Here is a 22,530-nt window from a genome sequence, read left to right on the forward strand (position 1 = left end):
TGGAGTGGTGAGTTACATCCTGTCACACCTTCCTAAACTGGTCTGCAATACTACTAATATCCTGAAGGTCCACTTTTTGTAGGCGTTGTTGAAGGAACTAGCTCACTGAGCTAGAGAAGCTACTGAATTGCCAAAATTATTGCCAAATTTGTACCTCACCTTGCAGAAGTCTTGGCACAGCTAAAAGCGTCTTAAAGAGAGTCCGATCTTCAAGGGAACATGTAGAAAGGTTCCGTCTCTGCTGAAATGAAATCACTACTTGTCAGTGCAGGCACATTGGCTGACAGTGATGATAAAGAGGTAACCATTAGGTGTATATTTCCAAGCAAAGAACAGATTTTGTTACTGCAAGAAGCAAAACCACTTGTGTATGCATCCAAGTCTTGTGTCCATGGAAATAAACTATGCACAAACTGAAAAATAGAAGTGTAATTGTCTGTCTGTCTGTGAGAACTTCCATCAAAGAGAGTGTGAGTGTGTGAGTTACTGTGGAGACTGACCAGAAGCCTTTGAAGACAATCATGGGAAGAAACTTGTTATAGCACTGCCAATGCCACAAGTAACAATGATGCGCCTGCAGAATCACAACTTTGTGATTAAACTTAAACCCTAACAGCATATGCCGGTTGCTGAAACCTTAAGTCAGAAATTTTATTGTACTTCCCATCAGTACCTCACATGCAAACAGGTTTTTTTTCGGGGTGGGGAGGTGTGGGAGAGGGGCAGGAGAAAGGATAGAGGAACAGAAGCTTGGATTCCTCCATTCCCCCTTTTTCTGAGGAGCCTTTAAGCATAGGAATTTTTGTTACAAAATGCTGAAGTGTAATTTAGTTAAGAATTGATCTTTTTCTTTTCTTTTCTTTTCTTCTTTTTTTAATGTAGATCTCCAGCACAATCCACTAGGTCTTCTCCAAAACCTCTCAGACAACGAATTAAAACATCTGTTGGTGAAAGAAAAATTAAGGTGTCGTATGGTTATTTTATATATTATAATATATATTGTATGAATGTAATACAATACTTGCGTTATGCATCCAGTCTCTCTCTCTCTCTCTATTTCTGTGTGTGAGAGTGAAATAAATAAATTGTGTGTGTGTGTATGTAATCCATAAATGGAGAAGCATATTGGTGATTACATTAGTTATATCCCCTTAAAGAGGGAGCAATACAGACATAAGCCTGACTAGAAGAGTGACATGATAAATGAAAACAGAAAAGTTTGTAGGAAAAAGAGGCTTAAAAACTTGGTTGTGGACAAGCTATCCTAATGAATGGAGGCATGTTGAATTAATCTATATATTTTCATAGTCTGTGTAATTTAAAGTATAATAAAAGCAAAAATGACTACGAACACATGCTCTTTAACTCTTAATTTTGCATTCCTGCTAAATTGGGTTCTGTAAAAGAGCAATAATGGAATTTTTCAGTATCATTTTATGGGCATCTTCTTATGTTTCTAATTTCCAAAATCCTGTTACAAAGCAAGAACTCTCTGAACGAGAAACTTAAATACTTAAAATTAAAAACTTAAATTCTATATCTTGTTGTGTTGTTCAGACAGAAATCTTACTTTATAATAGTGAGTTAGGTATTGTTAGAAACATCATTTAGGAGAATGTCTTCAACAGCACTGACAGCTCCATGAATGCTTTTTTTAGCAGAAGTGCAAAATTTAGTCTTTGTTGGGACTATGTCAGCATTAATCCCTTGCATGTGGTTGTTGGGAGCTAAATGAAAGTTGGCCTCTAGTTCCGGCAGATGGGTTCTAGCAATAGATGAGGAAATAAATTAGATCAATTTTAATAGATGAGGAAAGACTATATTATCAATTTGTGGTAAAATGTACTTATTTAGCAATAAGACCAAACAGTAGACTAGCATAACTAAAAGTAACTTTCCATAAATGGGGAATAATGTTTACACAATATGTATTTGGTGTGTGTGGGGAAGAAACAAAACTATCACCCCCTCCTAGCACCAAAATGAATTAACTTGGCATGTTGGGGCAATGTTTAGTTATTCACAGGGTGTAGCCTAGTGCGTGTAGTCCTTTGTGACATAATGTTATCAGGGGTCTGAACCCCAGGTAGATGTATTGGGTTTTCAGTACAATTCCTTTTGGAACTAAAATAAAGGAAACCATCAGACTTGAAGTATGTCTGTGTATCCTGAATATATTCTTGTTTCATATAAATAGGTTTAGCTATCAAATAAATGAAGGAACAATCATGGTAAACTAAAGAGTGAAATTAAGCCTAAAACAGATTCCAAAAATGTGTCCTCTGAAAAATAAACCAGATAACAATGATTTTGGTCTGCTTGTTAGTGATAAATTAAACTCTGGTTTGATCCATCAAAATGTGAAAATATGTTAAAGTACATTGTAGGGCCTATTGAAATCAACAGGAGCTCTTTTGCCTGAATGAAGAGTTCAAGACTGGGTCAATGATCAATTGCGTTCAATATCAGAAAGTCCAGGGTATTTATTTAGTTAAAAATAATTATCCTTAATATTCAAAAAACCTTTTAGTCTCCTGAAAGAGATGCATAGGAGTCAGGCTTCCATCACAGAACTTACCAAAAATGTGACTCTGGAAGCTGATTCTTGATTACTAAAACATATTCACTTTTTCAGCAGGGTAAGAACAGAAAAATAATATAAACAATAGTATATTAGCTTTTTTGATTCTTAGGTAAAGGATGCTTTATGGGGCAATCAAAATTAGCTTAGTGCTGCAGAGGATGATTACTTGGTAGCAGACTTTTATGACTTTGAAAGCCACTGCCACACCAAAAAGAAATGTAGAGAATCATCGTGGCCATAGCAGTTCCCATAGACATTCTGAAGAATGTGGCCAGACAGAAATACTTGTGGGGTGGTAAAAGGCACATGTAGCAGCAGCAATCTTTACAACCTTGACTAGGGTGCTTACAGACACCACTCCAATGGCAGGAGCACATTGGGGAGGAGGCATAGCTATGGTTCTACCCATTCTTGCCTATGCTCCTTGTGGTGGTGCTGTGATTCCCACCCAACTTATTTTTATAGCACAAGATTGACTGCCTTTTTTGCAGGAGCTAAGGGAATGGGAAAGACTATGTAACTACTCTGGAGGCAAAACCAACCTCTAGTTTCCCCTAGGATCCAGAAAGCCATAAATATTTCCTTTATGGCTCCCTCATTCCTGCAGTGCTAAGCAAAGATTAGTGCCTAATACTTCTAAGAATATTTTCCTTTTTAAAAAAAAAAAAATTCATGTGGCTCAAATTAGTTTAATTATATCCAGATTGAAGACTTTTTAATTGCATTTAATTGCAGAGTCTACTTACGAAGCATAAATTATAAGGCAAAATGTTCAGACAAATGTAAGTTTGTTGGCTAAAGATTACCTACAATCAAGTCTCTTTATTTTAGGGGTGAAAGGCAAACAAATTGGCATCTTATAATACAGTAGATCACTACTACTATTTTTAAACTGTATATGGCCTCTTTACATTGATATTTCATAGTTACAGGACCAGCATCTAGTGTAGCTGCAGACAATTGGCACAGAATATATCGGGGTTTATTTAAAGTAAAATTTACTCTTCTATCTCATCATGTACTAAGCATTTCTTTTTAACAATTAAATATTAGAGCCATTGCTAAGAAGAGTTTTTTATACATATTTCAAATAAGTCAGTAATTACTTAGGAGTTGTTCTTTCATTAATGCTTTTCCTCAGGAGCTTTTTAAGATGTGAAAATTGGTTTTCTCCCCAGTTGGTCTAAAGTATTCTATTGCACTGAAAAGCATCTGTCTATGGGCTTGTCTATGCAGAGCAGTAATACAAAGTACAGGAGTGTGATTTCTAAAGTTCGCTGACATGGTGTGCATTAATTGGTCCATGTAGACCCTGCTGGTGTGAACTAAAATTTCCTACTGAGCTTTAATGTAGTACTGTGTAATAGAGATCTCTAAGAAAATCTGGTAAATGAAAGGTGGAACACTTGCATGTACTAATTTTTGTAAAGAAATGTAAAGGAGTACTTGTGGCACCTTAGAGACTAACAAATTTATTTGAGCATAAGCTTTCGTGAGCTTACAGCTCACTTCAGCGGATGCATTCAGTGGAAAATACCACTGAACGCATCCAATGATGAAGTGATCTGTAGTTCACAAAAGCTTATACTCAAATAAATTTTAGTCTCTAAGGTGCCCCAAGTACTCCTTTTCTTTTTGTGAATACAGACTAACACAGCTGCTACTCTGAAACCTGTAAAGAAATGTATCCTCCAGAGCAGTTGTTTACCAAAGCATCTCTATAGGCAGTTATGAATAGAACTGCAGATTTGTAAGTTTGAAACCTGGAGCAAAGTGTGTGAGTTGTGTGTGTAGTTTAAAAAAAAACCTATAGATGGTGGACAAAGCAACTAAGTTATTGTGGATTTGTGATTTTTAGTGTAAAAATCTGTGGAGAGTTTCCATTGTGCCAAATTTCAGCTGAATGAGTTAGCTAAGTGTAAGTGAAAGCATAAGAAATAATGCAGTATATTTTGGGGCATGTTAGTCCCATAGCTGCAGAGGGGCAGAAGACGCAGAAATGTTTGCACATCCCATTCCTGAAGAGTCATTGGAGGCGGTACAAAAAGACCAAACATTCCTCCAAAGGAGATCTAGTGAGGAAATATGCCTTTTATTCTTGACTCCTTGAAGGAAGAGGAGAAAGTATGCTTCAGCTCATCCTCTCTACCAGACTTGCGAGAGCTGGTAAGGATCTCCTGCATCTTCCTCTGGAAAAAAGATAAGGAGGCAGATCAAATATCTAAACATTCTCAAAGTTCATGTTTAGTTTGAAAGATCTGAGAAGTTTTGCCAGGTGGGAAAGAGGATTCATTCAGCCCTATTCTTGAGGTACTTTTAATCATGCAGCTGTGTCGCTTAGAAAGGTTTAGGTGCTCCATTCTTTGGGCTGGATTGTGCCTACCTTATTTTCCCTGACTTCAGTGGGATTGTTTGTACGTATATCTGCTCATCAGTATGAGTAAGGTGGTCAAAATCTGACTTCTAGCAGTTAGGTGCTACAAAGACTTAGGCCCACAGGCAGCCTTACTAGAAGACTGCTCACCTCTTCCTCGGGCTACTCTTGCCTCTATTTCCTTTGGCTAAGAAGGCTGCTTTTTGAGAAGCCAAGCTTTTCTCTTTAGTCACACAAACTTACCTGTAGTTTTTTACTTAGTGGTCAGAGTGAAGGGTTCATAATTTTGTATGATGCTTTTTGGATTGGGTTTGGTTCTTGGATGAATTCTTTTAATAGATTCATAGTGGATTTCTTCTTTCATTGAAGAAAAGCCTCATTTTCTATTTGCGGATCACACATCATGTAAATCTGTGGTTGAGATTTTACCAGAGGCAGAATAAACATGGAATGAAAGTTTAGGTACCTTTTGAGAGTGATCTGTGGTAGTCCTTATTCTTGACATGAACTCTGATGGACTGTCTATATAGGGGCTCAGGCAGATTTCTTCAAGTAGAAATGAAGTCAGGCAAAGTGGAGAGGACACTGCAGGGAGTGATCCACCCAAATCCTGTCCCATAAATCTGTTTATTTTTCCGCTAAGATAATTGTATGATGACTCCTTCTAAAACAACTTCAGATATTTCTTCTATGATAATTTTCATGGAAGGCAGTTACCCTGTCAGCTTCTAATGTCTAGTTAAATCTGGTAGGAATAGAAACATTGGATATAGGTGACAAGAGGTTAGCCAAGTAATGCTTGTTTTAGAATACTATCGTTCTTCTTCTCCTATCCCCTTCCCTTCAACCACTGATTGTAATATGGAGGATATAATATATATATATTTTATTTCTAAAGGGCAACTCGATTTTCTGGTATTAGTTGTAGTGACTATGCCCATTTGTTAACAGGGATATTAGCTAAAATTAAATATGTTGCAATAAAGTTAGCATTGTAAGCAGTGCTTCAGTCCTAAAAGCTTGCTTCAGAAGGAGAGATGATAGGGTAACAAGCCTTGTGAATGGGGGGGAAGCGGTAGACACAGTATATCTTGACTTTACTAAAGCTTTTGATACTGTCTCGCATGACCTTCTCAAAAACAAACTAGGGAAATACAATCTAGATGGAGCTACTATAACAGGGATGGGCAACCTTTGGCACGCGGCCTGCCAGGGTGAGCCCCCTGGCGGGCTGGGCCAGTTTGTTTACCTGCCGCGTCACAGGTTCGGCCAATCACAACTCCCACTGGCTGTGGTTTGCTGTTCCAGGCCAATGGGGGCTGTGGGAAACGGCAGCCAGCACATCCCTCAGACTGCGCTGGACCGCAGGGATCACTTCTGGGTCCGTTTCTGTTCAATATCTTTATCAATGATTTAGATAATGGCATAGAGAGTACACTTACAAAGTTTGCAGACAATACCAAGCTGGGAGGGGTTGCAAGTGCTCTGGAAGACAGGATTAAAATTCAAAATGATCTGGACAAACTGGAGAAATGGTCTGAAGTAAACAGGATGAAATTCAGTAAGGACAAATGCAAAGTACTCCATTTATGAAGGAAAAATCAGTTGCACACATACAAAATGGGAAATGACTGTCTAGGAAGCAGTACTGCGGAAAAGGATCTGGGGGTCATAGAGGACCATAAGCTAAATATGAGTCAACAGTACAACACTGTTGCAAAAAAAACGAACATCATTCTGGGATGTATTAGCAGGAGTATTATAAGCAAGACACGAGAAGTAATTCTTCCGCTCTACTCCACGCTGATTAGGCCTCAGTTGGAGTATTGTGTCCAGTTCTGGGCGCCACATTTCAGGACAGATGTGGACAAACTGAAGAAAGTCCAGAGATGAGCAACAAAAGATGATTAAAGGTCTAGAAAACATGACCTCTAAGGGAATATTGAAAAAATTGGGTTTGTTTAGTCTGGAAAAGAGAAGACTGAGAGGGACACGATAACAGTTTTCAAGTACATAAAAGGTTGTTACAAGGAGGAGGGTGAAGAATTGTTCTTCTTAACCTCTGAGGATAGGACAAGAAGCAATGGGCTTAAATTGCAGCAAGGGAGGTTTAGGTTGAACATTGGGAAAAACTTCCTAACTGTCAGGGTGGTTAAGCACTGGAATAAATTGCCTAGGGAGGTTGTAGAATCTCCATCATTGGAGATTTTTAAGATCAGGTTAGACAAACAGCTGTCAGGAATCGTCTAGATAATACTTAGTCCTGCCATGAGTGCAGGGGACTGGACTAGATGACCTCTAGAGGTTCCTTCCAGTTCTATGATATCTCTGTAATCACCCAGGTTACTGAGCCACCATCTCTCCTTCCAGATCATGAAGGCATATGGGGAGGCCCTTGAGGATCTTTACTGGGACTATTCACCGGCTTAGAGAATTGAGCACCTGATCTATCCTGAGCACTGAGGAGAAGTCCTGTACCTTCCTCCTGAAAGTATGGTGACACCTGAGGTGTGGCCTTGCCCATGAAGTGATCCCTATGCACGACACGATGGGGCTCAATAGCTGAAGACTTTGAGCTATGGTTGGCCTGTTGCATGTGTGCAGTATGGATATGAGATCCTGGCTCTTCTAGACTCTGTCAAGTGATGGGTAGATTTTTGCCACTGAGGGGTTTTTGTCCACTCCCAGGTGAGTTAACTTGTCGAAGGAATCAAAAAACTTTTCTTAATGTTTATTACAAAACCATGCACTTGTAGGAGATCCAGAGTCTGAATCATGTCTTTGTGAGCTGCAGCTTGGGGTAGGGCTCTGATCAGGATATTGTCCAGAAAGAGTTGTAGGTGCATACCTTATGACCTGAGTCTGGTCAATGTCACTGCTAGCATCTTTATAAAGAACCCGGGGGCTGAGGAGAGACCAAATGAGTGTTTTGTACTAGTAATGATCTGCAGTGGCGTATTCATATGGGAATGTGGAGACAAGCATCTGCCAAATCCACTGAAGTCAGGAGGTCTCCTTGAGACAGGAATGACACCGTAAAGGCTAGGGTCTCCATCTAAAATTTAATTTTATTCATCCACTTATTGAACCTTCTGAGCTTGAGGATGGCTCTGACTCCCCTTTTGGTTCCTGGATGATCAAGATGGTGGAGTGGAATCCTGAGAACCTTTCTTTTGAGGGAACTCATTCTATTGCTCCCAAGTCCAAGAGATCAGAGGTCCCATTCCAGACCAGTTCACGCTTTGCAGTTTTGCTAGAGATGGGAGACTGGAAGAAGGGATGGGATGGAGCTTGCAGCTCAAGTGAGTATCCCTGGCTGACCATCTCCCTTGCCCACTTGTCTGTGGTCAGTGTGGACCATTCCTCTGAGAAATGGAAGATTCTATCTCCTAGGTTCAGATCTGTATGGAAGAACATTCGCTTATTGTCATAATGTGGTTTGCTGGGCTGCAGAACCACCTCGGGTCTTTCCAACCAAGCCTCAGTTCCAAAACTTTCCATTGGTATATCTGCTGTCCTTTCTCTGTTACTTTTATGAGGAAGATGGAGAAAAGGAGTGTCTCTGCCTGAAAACAGGTTTGTACTCCCTTCTGACAGCACTCTGTGGAGTGGAAAGGGACAGCTTAGATTTTTGCAGCATTTTCTGCTGTCATTTTACCTTATTTTTCTCCTCAGAGGAGAGATCCTGTGAACTGAGATAAGCACAGAACTTTTTTGGAGTCCATTTTTTGCCCTATTTTGGAAAGCATCTACCTTCCAGGGTTGTAGCCATATGTACCTCGTGGCTGGTGAACTGGATGCTTTGGCTCTGGCAGAAAATCTCATTGCATCCATTGTGGCATCAGCCACGAATGCTGTTGCTAGGGAAAGTTTCTTAAGTATGGCACTGGAGCCAGGGTGGTTACTGTCTTTCAGGGCCCTAGTGTCCTCCAGCAAGGACCCTGTAGCTCTTGTAAAGCATGTTACAGCGAGGGATGCTCTGGGGGTAGATGAGGAAGCTTTGAAATTCTTTCTGAGGGGAGCTTCCACTTTCCTGTCTGTTGGGTATTTATGGAAGAATTCCCCTTTTGAAGGGATATCCGTATCCTCAGCTAAGGTTTGCCACTGCAGCATCAACCTTTGGGACTTCAGTAATAGCATTTTTTGGTTCTTGCAGCTTGTGGAGTCAAAGGTCCTGTCTGTTACTGAATATACCTTTGTCAGTTTTTTCCAATTCCTCTCTGATCACATCCTCAAAGAAAGGAGGACAGCAGGGGAATCATTGCCTTGTGGAAGGACTTTTAGGGAACCTATTTGCTTTGAGGCTGAGGTCATGTCTATACTACAAACTTAATCTGACTCAAGTTACTTCTTTCCTGACTGGCGGATTACCACTGGCAATGTTGAAATGCCAATAGTGATCGTGGGCGACCCAACCTATTCCTTGCTCCCCCTTGCTTATGAAAGCTGTACACCAGCCACCTTGACAGCACCAAACGCTTCAACTACTGGCTTAGCAGGTGCAGAATGTCAGCTGAATATGCCTTTGGTTATTTGAAGGGGTGCTGTTGTTTACTCACAAGATTGGACCTCAGTGAGAAAAATATCCCAATGGCTACTGCTGCCTGCTGTGACCTGCATAATTTCTGAAAAGCAAAGGAGAAAGTTTCAGCCAAGGCAGAGGGTGAAGGTGGAGCAGCTGTCTGCTGAATTTGAACAGCCAGATACAAAGCTATTAAGAGCTCAACACTGAGCTATCAGGCTCAGGGACGCTTTGAAAGACCATTTTAATAGTGTGACAGAGAAGTGTGTTTGTGTTGTAGTATCCTCTACCAGGCCCTGCTCTTTTGCAGCCTGGTATGAATTGTGTGGTGATTGCTGTATATGTAGGAACATAACATTGTTAATGCACCTGTTAATTTTGCTCATGAATATTATGAGTTGTGTGACACCGTGCAGTATCGGGCACTGTTAAAATTGCTGAGCACAAGCCAGCATATATTGTGAACTAATAAAAATGAATTTATGTTCCAATTAATAGAATTTTATTCTTTAACAAAATCTATGCAAAAATACCCCTGGGCAATTTTAAAAACAAATACATTTAAAGCTTAATAAATTAAGAGAACAGAACTTACAAAGGGGAATAAACATTCATGACCATTTCAGTTACACATACAGAACTGTGGCTTTCACAGGTCAGTGTATGTGAAGCTGTTACTGTCTTTAATGCCCCCCAGGGTGGAGTGGTAAGGATAGTGCAGCAACCACTGATGCCATATGGAATGTTGGAGTGGGGAGGGTGTTTAGGGAGGTCCTGATATTGATTCTCAGTAGGCTGCAGAGGCAGGTGAGCACAGGATTGTTGAACCTGAAGGTCTACCAAAGTCTGCAGCCTCTTCGTTTGCTGTCTGAGAAGCCCCATTATGTCCTGATGCATCTCCCTATCCTTTTCCTGCACCTTTCCCCTCTCTACTCTGTCCTTCTCCACTCTGTCTGCAGTGGTCATCCTCCAGACCCTGTGCTCACTGTGTGATGCAGCACTGGCTTGCGGGATCTACTGGAACATGTCATGCCTCTGTCTATTTTGTTTGTTTTTATAGTTCTTCTGTAGTTAGTAGTAGTAGTTTTATAATTAGTTTAGAGTGTGTTGGGGATCCTCCCTGGAGCCATGGTATGCCGCGGTCCTCATGGCACCAAAAAGCGTGAGGTCTGCGCCAAGCACATGCCAAAAAGTGACCCACACACCTCATGTTTAAGCTGTCTAGGTGAGGGTCACCAAAAGGACTGTTGCAGAATCTGCCGTGAGTTTCACTCCAGAGCTTTGAAAGAGAAGTAGCAGCGGCTCAAAGTTCTGCTTATGGAGGCAGCTCTGTGCCCCCGTTCAGACCTGGGTTCAGGGGATCTCATGCCCAGCACCTTCTTCTTGGTGCAGAGTGCCCCGGTTCCATCATCCCAGGAACCGGTGCCAAGAAAGGACTCTGTGTGAGATACTCGGCACTGTCATGGCTCCTTCCGAGTCCATTTGGCGGGTAGGCACCGGTCTCAATCACCAGAGCCTCAGAAGAAAAAGAAGCTGGAGAGGGATCGTTCTTCTCCAGACAAGTCTAAAGGGCCAATGACTGCGAGACCCCATATCAGACACGACCAAAACTTTATGGCAGATCCCATCCTCGTTGCCCCCCAGAGCTAAAGCACAATGAAGGGCGCTATTTTATGCCATCTAGGGGCTACGAGCCTCTGTACTCGTACCCGCCACCTGATTCCCTTGTTGTGGACACTGCCAATCAGTGCTTGCGGCAAGATTACCAGGAACCCTCCCCTAAGAATTGGGAGGCGAAAAGACTCGACCTTTTTGGGAGACAGGTCTACTGTACAGGTGGGTTGCAGTTCAAATCAGCAGGCCATTGTCAGCAGGTACCGCTATAATACATGCGGGGCAATGGCAAAATTTGCAGAGCTGCTGCTGCAAGACTCCCATGCCGAATTCTCAGTCTTCATCGACAACGGTAAGCTCATTTTCCGAGCTTCCCTGCAGGTGGCGCTGGACGGAGCTGATGTGGCCACAGGGGTGACGGCAACAGGAGTGGCCATGAGAAGAGGCGCCTGGCTCCAGGTCTCTGGCCTTCCTTACAAGATGCAACAGATAATACAGGGCCTTACCTTTGAGGGTGTGACTCTGTTTTCCAAAAAGATGGATAAAAGGCTTCACAGTCTGAAGGACTCCAGAGCCACCCTCAAATCCTTGGGCCTTCACACCCTCGGCATGCAGCGGAGACACTTCAGGCCGCAACCTCTGCCACGGTTCTTCCAAAAACAGAACCGACAGGACGGTTCAAGGAGGAGGAATAGGAGTGGCAGAAAAAGGCTGTACTTGTCCTCAGGCCAGGGCTCTGGCCAATCCAAGCCACCTTCAGGCCCGAAACAGGCCTTTTGAAGGGGCAGTCAAGGATGGTGTAACAGTGCAAGGACTGGATCCAACCTACGTTACCTGTTTGTCCCAACTATCCCCTTTCTGCCCTGTGGTCCTGCATCACATTACCATGCAGAGAACCCAATGGTCCAGAGAGGGGATACTGCATCCAATTCTGTGCCCTCCAACCCTTCCACCCCCCTTATCCGTCCCTCTTCTGGGATCACTCTCACGAGCATCTCCTTGTACAGGAGGTGCACTCGCTGCTATTGCTGGGGGCAGTGGAAGTTGTTCCTCAGGAGCAGAAGGGCAAGGGCTTCTATTCACAGTATTTTCTAATACCGAAAGCCAAGGATGGGCTCAGGCCCATCCTAGACCTGTGGGAGCTCAACAGATTCATAAAGGAAACTCAAGTTCTGCATTGTCTCCTTGGCCTCCATCATCCCTTCCTTGGATCCAGGGGACTGGTATGCCACCCTCAATTTGAAGGACGTGTATTTTTGTATTGCAATCATTCTGTCCCACAGAAGATACTTCAGGTTTGTGGTGAACAACAACCACTGTCAGTTCACAGTCCTCCTGTTTGGCCTGTCAGCGGCACCTCGGGTATTTACCAAGTGCATGGCAGTTGTGGCCGCGTTCCTGCACAGTCAGGAACAGGTGTTTCCATACCTTGATGACTGTCTCCTCAAAGGTCACTCCAGATCTCAAGTGGAGGCACAAGTCAACTTCATAAGAATGATGTTTGGCAAACTGGGCCTTCTCCTCAATGTGGGGAAATTGACTCTGTCCCTGGTTCAGTGGATAGAGTTCATAGGGGTGATACTGGACTCCACACAGGCATATCTCTCAGAAGTGCGGTTTCTGGCCCTGGGCAACATCTTTCGAAGTCTCAGTTTCCCACCACCACAGCAAGGAATTGCCTGAAACTTCTAGGACACATTGCCTCTTGTACATATGTGGTGCAACATGTCAGGCTCAGACTCCAGCTGCTCCAGTCGTGGCTAGCCTTGGTGTATCGGGCGGCTTGGAACAGTTTGGACAGGGTCGTGACTCTACCTCACCAGGTCGTCAACTCTCTCCAGTGGTGGCTCGACCCGCAGGTAGTCGGTCCAGGGGTCCCCTTCACTGGTCCTCAGTCGTCCCACTGGGACACATCTTTCCTGGAAATATCTGTGGAAGCTCCAGTCACCATGCTGCTCCTCCCAGACTTAGTAACTGAGGATCACGGCCGTCTCCAGCACCCAAACTTGAGTCGTTGCACCTCACGGCATGGAAGCTCTGTGGCTGAACCCCATGGAACTCTCCTGTTTGGACTCGGTTAGATAAGTCCTCCTTGGCAGTAGGAAACCCTCCACCAGGGCTACCTACCTTGCCAAGTGGAAGAGATTCTCAATCTGGTCGGCGCAGCATCATTCATCCTTGACGCTCGCCTCTATACCACTCATACTGGATTACCTTCTCCACCTCAAGCAGCAGGGACTGTGCATGTCACCAGTAAGGGTTCACTTGGCCGCAATCTCTGCCTTCCATCCAGGCGCAGAGGGCCGGTCAGTCTTTGCCAACCCTGTGGCCAGCTGTTTCCTGAAGGGTCTCGACAGGCTATATCCGCATGTCTGACAGCCGGTCCCTGCCTGGGACCTCCATGTGGTCCTTTCCAGAGTGACGGGGCTGCCCTTTGAACCACTGGCGATATGTTCCCTTCTCTATCTCTTGTACAAGGTGGCGTTTCTGTTCGCGATAACCTCAGCAAGGAGGGTGTCTGAGCTCAAGGCCCTAACATCGGAGCCTCCTTATACCGTGTTCTTTAAGGACAAGGTTCAGCTCAGGCCACATCCAGCTTTCCTCCCGAAGGTTGTTTCCCAATTTCACATCAACCAGGACATCTTTCTCCATGTGTTCTATCCTAAGCCACATTCAAGTGACAGGGAGCAGAGGCTTCACTCATTGGATGTCTGCAGAGCGCTAGCCCTCTACATCGAGAGAATGAAACTGTTCTGAAAGTCCATTCAACTGTTTGTGGCTGTGACAGACAGGACGAAAGGTCTTCCAGTCTCCTCCCCAACAAATTTCGTCATGGATCACATCCTGTGTCCGGGAGTGCTACACCCTGGTAGGAGTACCTGCCCCTCCGCTCATGGCGCACTCCACCAGGGTGCAGGCTTCTTCAGCAGCATTTCTGGCACAAGTTCCCACCCAGGAAGCATGCAGAGCAGCAACGTGGTCCTCCATATATACTTTCACTGCGCATTATGTGATTACCCAGCAGGCCAGAGACTATGTGGCCTTCAGTAGAGCAATGCTCCAATCAGTGCATAACTCTGACCCCGCCTCCAGAATTTAGGCTTGGGAGTTACCTGATTTGGAATGGACATGAACAAGCACTTGAACAACACATCTCGAAGAACAGTTACGAGAGGGTGAGGAACAGTTTTTTCTTCATGTCCATTCCAATACCCGCTCTCCTACCCCTCTGTCAGAGTAGCAGGCAAGAAGGAACTGAGCGGATGGCGGGTCAACAGGACTCTATATTGAGCACAATGAAGGAGTGACTCCAAGGGGGCACCCAGGCTGACCCAACAGATGTTGCTATGGGAAAAATCTTCCGGCTGCCGTGCATGTGCACGCGTACACACCTAATTGGAATGGACATGAACAACACATCTCGAAGAACAACAGTTACGAGAAGGGGTATAACTGTTTTTTCATTGTTAGCACATTTAGCCCACAACAACTGTAGTGAATTTCCAGTAGTTTGGCTTATTTCGCTTCTTAATATAACCGGAGACAACCTTTCCTATATGAGGTACTCTTTTCTTCCAACTAGGAACCTAACACTAATTTCAGTTTTTTAAAAAAAATTGTGGCTAAAGGACTCTACCAAACCTTGTCAAGTTTGAAGTTCATTATAATTTTACTGTGTATGGAAATTCTTTCAAGGAAAAAGCTCTACAAAGCAGAGAATTTCAATCTGCCTTTCTCATGTGACTTGATTATGTCTATATAAAATGACTTGACAGCAATGCATGAAGCTGGATATTACTCTTAGTTGTTTAGTTCTCCAAGAGCTGTTGCTAGTGAGAATTGTTTTGCCTATTTATGATTCCAGTACAAATAAAGAGAGACTTGGAAAGCTATCAACAGGAAGCTATCAAGATTTTCTGTGTATCCAATACACTTGTGCAGAGAAACTCAACATTTGACTAAGGAAAAGCTATCTGTCTGAGATACTCTTCTCACCTACTACACCCAACAAGATTAGTTTGTTTTTAATGGAGAATTATGAGGAACATCTTTGCTCAGTGATTTCAACCTCTGAGGAGCACTATGCACTTTTTTCTTGTTTTTTAACGCAATAGAAATTCTGCAGTAAGAATAATTCTAGCTTTTTTTTTTTTTGCTATCCATTAATTTCTGTTAGAATCTGATAAACCCTACTTACGTGGGAGAATGGTATTTGTGATTCCAGGAACCACCTAAACCGCTTTCCTAGGGCCAAATCCTGTGAGTCTCAAGGCACCCACAAATCCCAGTGATGTGGTGATTTAAGACTGAATGCTCTCAAAACAATAGTGAATAAACCCGGGATAGTCAAAGGCTGGTATGGTGTATTGGTAATGATTTTGATGGATTTGGGACAAGAGAAACTTGCTATTACCTGAGAGATAGCCAGCACATTTTTCATGGTTGAATAAAGCGATATTTTGGTTTGGTCAAGGCAAATGACATTTTGCCACTCTTTCTTTCCTTTTTTAAATCTCTTTCAACCTCCCCTTCCCCACAAAGGGTGAGGAAAAGATTTTCTCTCCCCCTTCCCCCTCCCTCCCCTTCTCCAAAGGCTATCTTGATTGGTTGGCCAGAAAATAAAAACATGTGTTTGTTGTTACTGATGTAGTCTTTTTTTTAAAATTCTATTATGCTATTCCAGTGTATAAAAACCACTCTGAGCATTTTTACTAAGTGTTGGCAGTTCTGTCTGTATGCAGAGGCTGGAGGGAGATCTGGAGTAGATTATCAGATGTAACTTTTTAGAAATAAATAGAAGGGCATACATTAGTAACAATTAATACAAGGGAAAATATGGGTTTCTCAGTGGCATATCATAAACTAAATAAAGTGCATTTTTTTAAAAGGTACAAGAAGACCAAGTCAAAGCATATGCTAACCTGGCCCTTAGGGCCCCACATATGCCTTCGGCATACCACAAAATGAGGCATCCAAGCCCATTGTCCTGACCCCCCTTTGAGAGTGGCAGTGGCAGGGGACCCCTCTCCTCTTCTAGCGAGGCAAGGGAAACTGTATGATCTCCCTTTCCTCCACACAGGAGCACAGCAGGACCCTCTCATCTCTGTGGGCAGCAGATCTACCCTGTAGTACAGCTGTTGGGGTATATCTGCTTCAATGGATCTTGGGACTTAATATCACATTGAGATGAAAAGGGCAGTTCAAACCTCTAAGCACTATTGTTTCATGCTGTCTGCAGACTCAAGCACTCACCACTGTGTCAAATATAATCAGGTGTCATTTTCAAACCTCTCTTTGCAACAGTGAGGGTTAAAGTCTTTAAGAAATAAATAAAGTGTAAACCAAGATTGGTGTAATCAAATGACCCGAGAAGCTGTTGAGCTCTTGTAGTATCTCTGCTTTAATTCAGCTCGGGGCTCTTGCTGGTATTCTGCCTTCAGCATACTTTAACCTATTTTTTTTTTTTGGTGCACTCTGAATATACCATAATTATTGCTAGTAAATACCCATTCCCTGACCAGCTGGCACATTTAGATGCTTCAGGAAACTCTTAAAGCTTGATTCAACATGACTTGCATCTTGTGTAGTCATATAAACTTGTGTAAAATGGGTGTGAAACAGTAGCACCAGTGTGAGAAAGTGGACAATTATTTTATTTAGGGTTTTGCATACGGCACAGTTGGAAATGACTTACACAGGGTATAATGCAGAGGAGAACTAGATCTTGAGACCAAGAGCCGAGACCCAAAGTAGTATATAGACAAATGGCTTTTTGTCAAGCCTTTAGTGTTGAAGTCCTAACGTGTCCAAGCTTGAAACGATCTCAGTGGACATCCCCCATGACATTTGAATCGCTATGTTCTTATAAGCTTTCAGAGCTGACTTGCCTCACTGAGGCCTGTGAAAGTTTTAAAAAAAAAAAAAAGAAACCCTTGTGGTTTCTTTGACTACTTTGATGTTCTATATACTGGTTCTGTCATGCAGATGAAATATCTTAGTCAGCTCTACACAAATTGTAACTCGTCCACATTATCATGAAGAACATGGGAAAGATCTGTAATATTTTTATGATTATTATGTGATGGTTGATGGTTATTGTGTTGCTTTCTAAGAATACGTGATGGTTATTTCTGTCTTAGGTGGTTTTGCACATCTTCAGGAATCAAAGTTAGTGGTGTTAGATAACCTAATAACCAATGTTTGACCAGATGAATGCCAAGGCCTTTGAGGTTTTGTCCCTGCCCAAATGGGACACAACATCTCCTAGCTTCGAAGAGGGGAAGAGTCCTCCAGGCTGGAATCCTTAAACCGGTGATACTCAGACTGAGGCTTGGAAGCCGCAAGTGGTTCTTTAATGTGCCTCCTTTGTCTCTTTGCAGCACATGATATTAAAACACTGTGATTTAGTTATTAACCGTTGTAAGTTATTAACCAGTCAGGATGCTTTTTTTATGTTGTTCACCAATTGTAGAATACTTGGTGAGTCATTTTGCTGTGAGAATAATACAGTAAAAGCTTTTTTTATCCGGCATTTTGGGGGAGTGCGGGGTGCCAGTAAGTGAAAAATTCCAGTTAACTAAGAGGGAGGGAGTTTGGGTACAGGAGGGCGGGCAGGGTTGGGGCAGGGGAGGGGGTGCAGGGCATGGGCTTTGGAAGGGAGTTTGGGTGTGAGAGGGGGCTTAAGGCAGGGGGTTGGAGGGCGGGTGGGGTCTCAGGGCGCCAGATCCAGGGGGCGCTCACCTCAGGTGGCTCCCTGCAAGCGGTACCTGGTTCCTGCTACTCCTAGGCAGAGGTGCGGCAGGTGGCTCTGTGCGCTGCCACTGCCCCGAGGACTAGCTCCACAGCTCCCATTGGCCAGGAACCAATTTCAATTGATTTCAGTTACAACAGAGAATACAAAGTGTACAGTGCTCACTTTATATTATATTTTTGAGTACAAATATTTGCACTGTAAAAATGATAAATAGTATTTTTCAATTCACCTCATACAAGTACTGTAGTGCAATCTCTTTATCATGAAAGTATAAGTTACAAATGTAGATTTTTATTGTTTTTACATAACTGCACTCAAAACCAAAACAATATAAAACTTTAGAGCCTACAAGGCCACTCAATCCTACTTCTACAATCCTTACTACTTGTTCAGCCAATTGCTAACACAAACAGGTTTGTTTACATTTACGGGAGATACTGCTGCCTGCTTCTTATTTACAATGTCAACTGAACATGAGAACAGGCATTTGCATGGCACTTTTGTAGCCAGCATTGCAAGGTATTTACGTGCTAGACATGCTAAACATTCGTATGCCCCTTCATGCTTTGGTCACCATTCCAGAGGACATGCTTCTATGTGATGATGCTTGTTTAAAAAAAAAATGCATTAATTAAATTTGTGACTGAACTCCTTGGGGGAGAATTGTATGTCCCCCGCTCTGTTTTACCCACATTCTGCCATATATTTCTGCTTTGGATCGTTATCGAGCAGAACCATTAGCATGGACGTGTGTCCTTTGGAATGGTGGTTGAAGCATGAAGGGACATATGAATCTTTAATGCATCTGGCACGTAAATATCTTGCAACGCCGGGTACAACAGTGCCATGTGAACACCTGTTCTCACTTTCAGGTGACATTGTAAACAAGAAACGGACAGCATTATCTCCTGCAAATATAAACAGACTTGTTTGTCTGAGTGACTGACTAAACAAGAATTAGGACTGAGTGGACTTTACATTGTTTTAGTTTTGAATACAGTGTTTGTTTTTGTTTTGTTTACATAATTCTACATTTGTAAGTTCAATTTCAATGATAGAGATTGTATTACAGCACTTGTATAAGCAGAATTGAAAAATACGGGTTTCAGAGTAACAGCCGTGTTAGTCTGTATTCGCAAAAAGAAAAGGAGTACTTGTGGCACCTTAGAGACTAACCAATTTATTTGAGCATAAGCTTTCGTGAGCTACAGCTCACTTCATCGGATGCATACTGTGGAAAGAATAGAAGATCTTTTTATACACACAACATGAAAAAATGGGTGTTTACCACTACAAAAGGTTTTCTCTCCCCCCACACCACTCTCCTGCTGGTAATCGCTTATCTAAAGTGATCACTCTCCTTACAATGTGTATGATAATCAAGTTGGGCCATTTCCAGCACAAATCCAGGGTTTAACAAGAACGTCTGAGGCGGGGTGGGGGGGTATGCAGGACCCACCTGCGGAAGTGAAGAAACAGATTGGTAGAGCCAGAAGAGTTCCCAGAAGTCACCTACTACAGGACAGGCCTAACAAAGAAAATAACAGAACGCCACTAGCCATCACCTTCAGCCCCCAACTAAAACCCCTCCAACGCATTATTAAGGATCTACAACCTATCCTGAAGGATGACCCAACACTCTCTCAAATCTTGGGAGACAGGCCAGTCCTTGCCTTCAGACAGCCCCCCAACCTGAAGCAAATACTCACCAGCAACCACATACCACACAACAGAACCACTAACCCAGGAACCTATCCTTGCAACAAAGCCCGTTGCCAACTGTGCCCACATATCTATTCAGGGAACACCATCACAGGGCCTAATAACATCAGCCACACTATCAGAGGCTCGTTCACCTGCACATCCACCAATGTGATATATGCCATCATGTGCCAGCAATGCCCCTCTGCCATGTACATTGGTCAAACTGGACAGTCTCTACGTAAAAGAATAAATGGACACAAATCAGGTGTCAAGAACTATAACATTCGTAAACCAGTTGGAGAACACTTCAATCTCTCTGGTCACGCGATTACAGACATGAAAGTTGCAATATTACAACAAAAAAACTTCAAATTCAGACTCCAGTGAGAGACTATTGAATTGGAATTCATTTGCAAATTGGATACAATTAACTTAGGCTTGAATAGAGACTGGAAATGGCTAAGTCATTATGCAAGGTAACCTATTTCCCCTTGTTTTTTCCTCCCCCCCCCCCCCCGACATTCTTGTTAAACCCTGGATTTGTGCTGGCAAATGGCCCACCTTGATTATCATACACATTGTAAGGAGAGTGATCACTTTAAATAAGCTATTACCAGCAGGAGAGTGGGGTGGGGGGAGAGAAAATCTTTTGTAGTGGTAAACACCCATTTTTTATGCTTTGTGTGTATAAAAAGATCTTGTATACTTTCCACAGTATGCATCCAATGAAGTGAGCTGTAGCTCATGAAAGCTTATGCTCAAATAAATTGGTTAGTCTCTAAGGTGCCACAAGTACTCCTTTTCTTTTTGAAAAATACTATTTCTTACAAATATTTGTAATCAAAAATACATATAAAGTGAGCACTGTACATGTTGTTGTGTTGTAATTGAAATCAATATATTAGAAAATGTAGAAAACATCCAAAAATATTTACATAAATGGTATTCTATTATTGTTTACAATGCAATTAATCTCAATTAATTTTTTTAATTGCATGACAGCTCTAATTGTATATTATCAGTAGAGTTGTTGGATATTGTCATTATAAAGTAATTATCTCCCTTATTGATACCTGTCAGCCACTTTGAAGTCCGCTGAATTCTACAGCTAGAACTCAGAACAAAATTTGGTCCGCAGAATCTATATTATTGGTGATAAATGGTCCAGAAAGAACAAAGCTTGATATTTTTTTTTTTCAAATCCCAGATTGATTTAGTAGTGCTGGTAGCTGGGGAAACCATATTTTTATATATAAACTGAGCAAGTTTGATCTGGAGTCCTTGACTCATTGACTATGGAGATTCAGCCCATAATGTAACTTTTATTCTCTTTTTTTATTGTTGAACCGTACTTTCTGATTGGTCTGTACTAATCAGTTGGGTTTTTGGCTTTGGAAGCTTAGGGGTGGAAATCAATTGTCTCTAAAAATACAACAGAGGTAGATATGATAGTGTTCTTTAGTATTGTAAAATTCTGACAATTCAGGCTGTGCAGATGCTTTTAATGCATTTGGGACTTGGACAGTATATCTGTGAAAATCATATGGCCTGCCTTTTGCACTCGGTATGGGAATTATTTGGTTTTGTGAGGGAGTTGAAAATTTGAAATTTTCATCTAACAAGAAAGGGATAGAATAATATTGAGTGTTCTACAGTTAGACCAATTTTTAGTATATTTGACTCAAATTTTATATTGGACTATAGCTATTTGTCTCTGTCTTTGGGGTGTATGTGCTTTTTTAGAGATTTCATTTTTTCTACTCTTTTATGTAGTTTGTTTTGATGGGGAGCCTTATCCTAATGAAAGTTGCTTGTTGACACTTCAAAGGAAATAGTGGGCTCATCTTGTTCATAGCCTGTGTAAGGGATGATTTGCCTCTAGGCAAATACTCGCTATTATAGCAGCTCAAAATGGTAAATAGATGCTGCCAAATGTCAGGGCTAAAGAAAAATCTCCTACAGAGAGGCTTAGGCTGATAGGCTTTAAAAGGCTTAAATATGCAGCTTTCTAAAAGAGACCAGTCAAAAACAAAAATAAACAAATATTCATTTTAGAATGCCTCAATTTACTGTTAAATAAAATTTTTCTAGAACTAGTATATATATATTTCAAAATATCATAAACACTTTATTTCACATTCGTTGTGTTGTAAAATATTTTAAGAATATTTTAGGTAAATAGAATATTTAAATTTGGTGTATTTAAATATTTAGTATATATTTAGTAATATAGTATATTAGTATTTAAATATTTAGTATAATTGGTGTATTTAAATAGAATATTTAAATTTGGTATATTGGTTGTGTTGTAAGAATATTTTAAGAATATTTTAGGTAAATTTTGATTAATTTTACCTTTTAAATTAAAACTGAGAGGGTGGGAGGGAGGTGGAAATAATGATACCCAAGACTTTTTACTTTACCAATAATAAAGAAGTTTAAAATAATTTTCTAAACAAACATTAAAAATTAAATGTAATGTCAATTCACCCGTCATAGATGAAGCAACCCTTAATCAGGTCCCAGTTTGCTTGTACCTACAAAGATGACGTGATGACTGAGAAGAAGGATCAGCACTTCTTCAGTAGGAGCCAAATACCGACTTGCATACATCCAGCACCAAAACAAATGCTTGCTCTCTGTTTAGAAGCTGAGACTTTTGCAGGTAAACTGAATTATGTTTGAGTGAATGAGAAAATTTTATTCCTGATTTTTCAGGTCTTATACCTGTTGATTTTTATCAAACTACTACATCAATCTTTATTAAAAGTCAAATGTAAAGGATTTTTTCAAGAAAAAACAAAAATGAGGGTTTAATAGCTTTGCACAGGTTACAATTGGTAAAAACTGATCTAGAATATTTTTTAGTCTATGCTATGTGAGATAAGTGCTTTGAAATTAGCAGTATAGATTGTAAATGATTTCTTTTTTATTGCCTTCATAATCTCCAAATAAATTTTAACCAAACAGTAAGGTTT

General features: G+C 41.6%; 1 protein-coding gene across 5 annotated transcripts in view; it reads left to right on the forward strand.

Moving 5' to 3' along the window:
- PARPBP (PARP1 binding protein) overlaps window positions 1-22,530 on the forward strand; it is a 92,226-nt gene that overhangs the window by 64,409 nt on the left and 5,287 nt on the right. For all 5 annotated transcript variants that reach the window (XM_048831338.2, XM_048831353.2, XM_075123143.1 and 2 more), the window contains 2 exons: window positions 883-964; window positions 22,052-22,217. In XM_048831338.2, the coding sequence (XP_048687295.2) occupies window positions 883-964; window positions 22,052-22,217 (248 nt within the window). The remainder of the gene's footprint in view (window positions 1-882; window positions 965-22,051; window positions 22,218-22,530) is intronic.

The sequence above is a fragment of the Caretta caretta genome, chromosome 1 (assembly GCF_965140235.1).
Source record: "Caretta caretta isolate rCarCar2 chromosome 1, rCarCar1.hap1, whole genome shotgun sequence".
Classification (NCBI taxonomy): Eukaryota; Metazoa; Chordata; order Testudines; family Cheloniidae; genus Caretta; species Caretta caretta.